Source organism: Penaeus monodon, chromosome 28, assembly GCF_015228065.2.
Source record: "Penaeus monodon isolate SGIC_2016 chromosome 28, NSTDA_Pmon_1, whole genome shotgun sequence".
Classification (NCBI taxonomy): Eukaryota; Metazoa; Arthropoda; class Malacostraca; order Decapoda; family Penaeidae; genus Penaeus; species Penaeus monodon.
The window spans coordinates 4,971,205-4,972,922 of record NC_051413.1 but is presented as its reverse complement, the minus strand read 5'-3'; the positions used below and the strand labels follow the sequence as shown (position 1 = coordinate 4,972,922).

The 1,718-nt window shown below is 36.2% G+C and overlaps 1 protein-coding gene across 5 annotated transcripts in view; it reads left to right on the top strand.

The window, feature by feature from the left end:
• Nucleotides 1–1,718, top strand: part of LOC119591312 (cytoplasmic FMR1-interacting protein-like) — a 50,156-nt gene that overhangs the window by 18,742 nt on the left and 29,696 nt on the right. For all 5 annotated transcript variants that reach the window (XM_037940040.1, XM_037940039.1, XM_037940043.1 and 2 more), the window contains 4 exons: nucleotides 55–200; nucleotides 432–616; nucleotides 816–1,019; nucleotides 1,426–1,620. In XM_037940040.1, the coding sequence (XP_037795968.1) occupies nucleotides 55–200; nucleotides 432–616; nucleotides 816–1,019; nucleotides 1,426–1,620 (730 nt within the window). The remainder of the gene's footprint in view (nucleotides 1–54; nucleotides 201–431; nucleotides 617–815; nucleotides 1,020–1,425; nucleotides 1,621–1,718) is intronic.

The window sequence follows — 1,718 nt, the reverse complement described above, 5'->3', positions numbered from 1 at the left end:
ATCAATAACGGGTTAAAACAGATCATATTTAATGTTAAAATTATTTTTACACAGAGCTGCGCAGTTCCTCAAGGTGATGAGTGACACCCAGTCTCTACAGGAGTCACAGAATCTGTCAATGTTCCTGGCCACTCAGAACAAGATCAGGGATACTCTCAAGGAGAAGCTAACAGCAATTCCTTCATATGAGGATCTTCTTTGTAAGTGTTGGTTTGGATTCAGTCATTTAATCATCTGCACTGGTTGAAAAATTCAGCCATTCTGATTAGTATTTTTTATGAGTTGTTCTTCTAAGGCAGTGATCAGTTTGTTCATCAGGATTACAGCAAGGAAGAAATCATAGATGAATAAAGAAAGATGAATATTAGGATATACTTCTAATTTTTAATATGCTTATTTTTTCTGAATATTTCTTTCTTATTTTCCTACAGGTGACGTTGTCAACATCTCGGTGCACATGTTTGAAAACCGCATGTACTTGACGCCCAAAGAAAAGCAGATGCTGGTCAAGGTGATGGGATTCGGTCTCTTCCTCATTGACTCAGACATTTGCAACATCAATAAACTTGACCAGAAGAAGAAGATTAAATTGGACAAGATTGATAAAATCTTTAAGGTAATTTTAAATAGGTATCATCTGTTATTGTAGCTTTTGTCAGGAAGTCCTTTCGTATTAAATGTTATAACAGCTGCAATTACTGCTGATGTCTTCCATGAGGACATAAGTGTACTTGATGGCATTAAAATAAATCTCGGTCAGAATAATTCATAATCAGCAAGAATTTCATATAGCCTGATCAACATTTTCATTGCAGAACCTAGAGGTTGTTCCACTGTTTGGTGACATGCAGATTGCACCTTTCAATTACATCAAGAGGAGCAAGAACTTTGATGCCAAAATGTGGCCTCTATGTAGTGCATCAACCACAAGCCCACAGGCAGACCTGATGTGTCATTTACCACGCATTAGGGATGAACATATCAAGTATATCTCAGAGTTAGCAAGATACAGCAATGAGGTATGTATTTGTTGGGAAAAGAATTAGCAGGGAGATTACTGTAAAGATTATTGTAAATGTGATTAATTATAGCATAAACACAAAATATCCCTGTGCTGGTGAGATGTAACAGTGAGGTATGATTTTGATAACAGTGATGAGTTTTTCAGAAAAGAAGAAACACATTAAATATATTTCAATATTTCCAAAATTCTGGAAAAAGGTATGCACTGAGTGAGGGAAAAGGTAAACCAGTAAAAGATAATATAAGAGAGGCTAAACAAATACCAAAAGTAAAGTAACAATGGTTATAATAAAAAAAAAAATGAATGTTCAATTTACATGCTTCTGTCTCTTTGTAAAATATATCCTTTGAAGAATTCTTTTGATTCATTACTTTAAAACTGTACTCTCCATCTCTACAAAGGTCATCACAACATATAAGGAAACAGCACGTACGGATGCAGAGAATAAAGACATAGCAGACCTTGCCCTCCGTGGCCTCCAGCTTCTCAGTGAATGGACAAGTGTTGTCACAGAGCTTTATTCATGGAAGCTACTGCACCCTACTGACCACCATTCCAATAACCAGTGCCCAGCCGATGCAGAAGAATATGAAAGGGTTTGTTTAGATTTCTGTTTGTTTGGTGGTGGGGTGCCTTAGGATTTCCACTTGTTTCTTCATTTCTTCTTTACTTATCTGGGTTATGTAACATACAG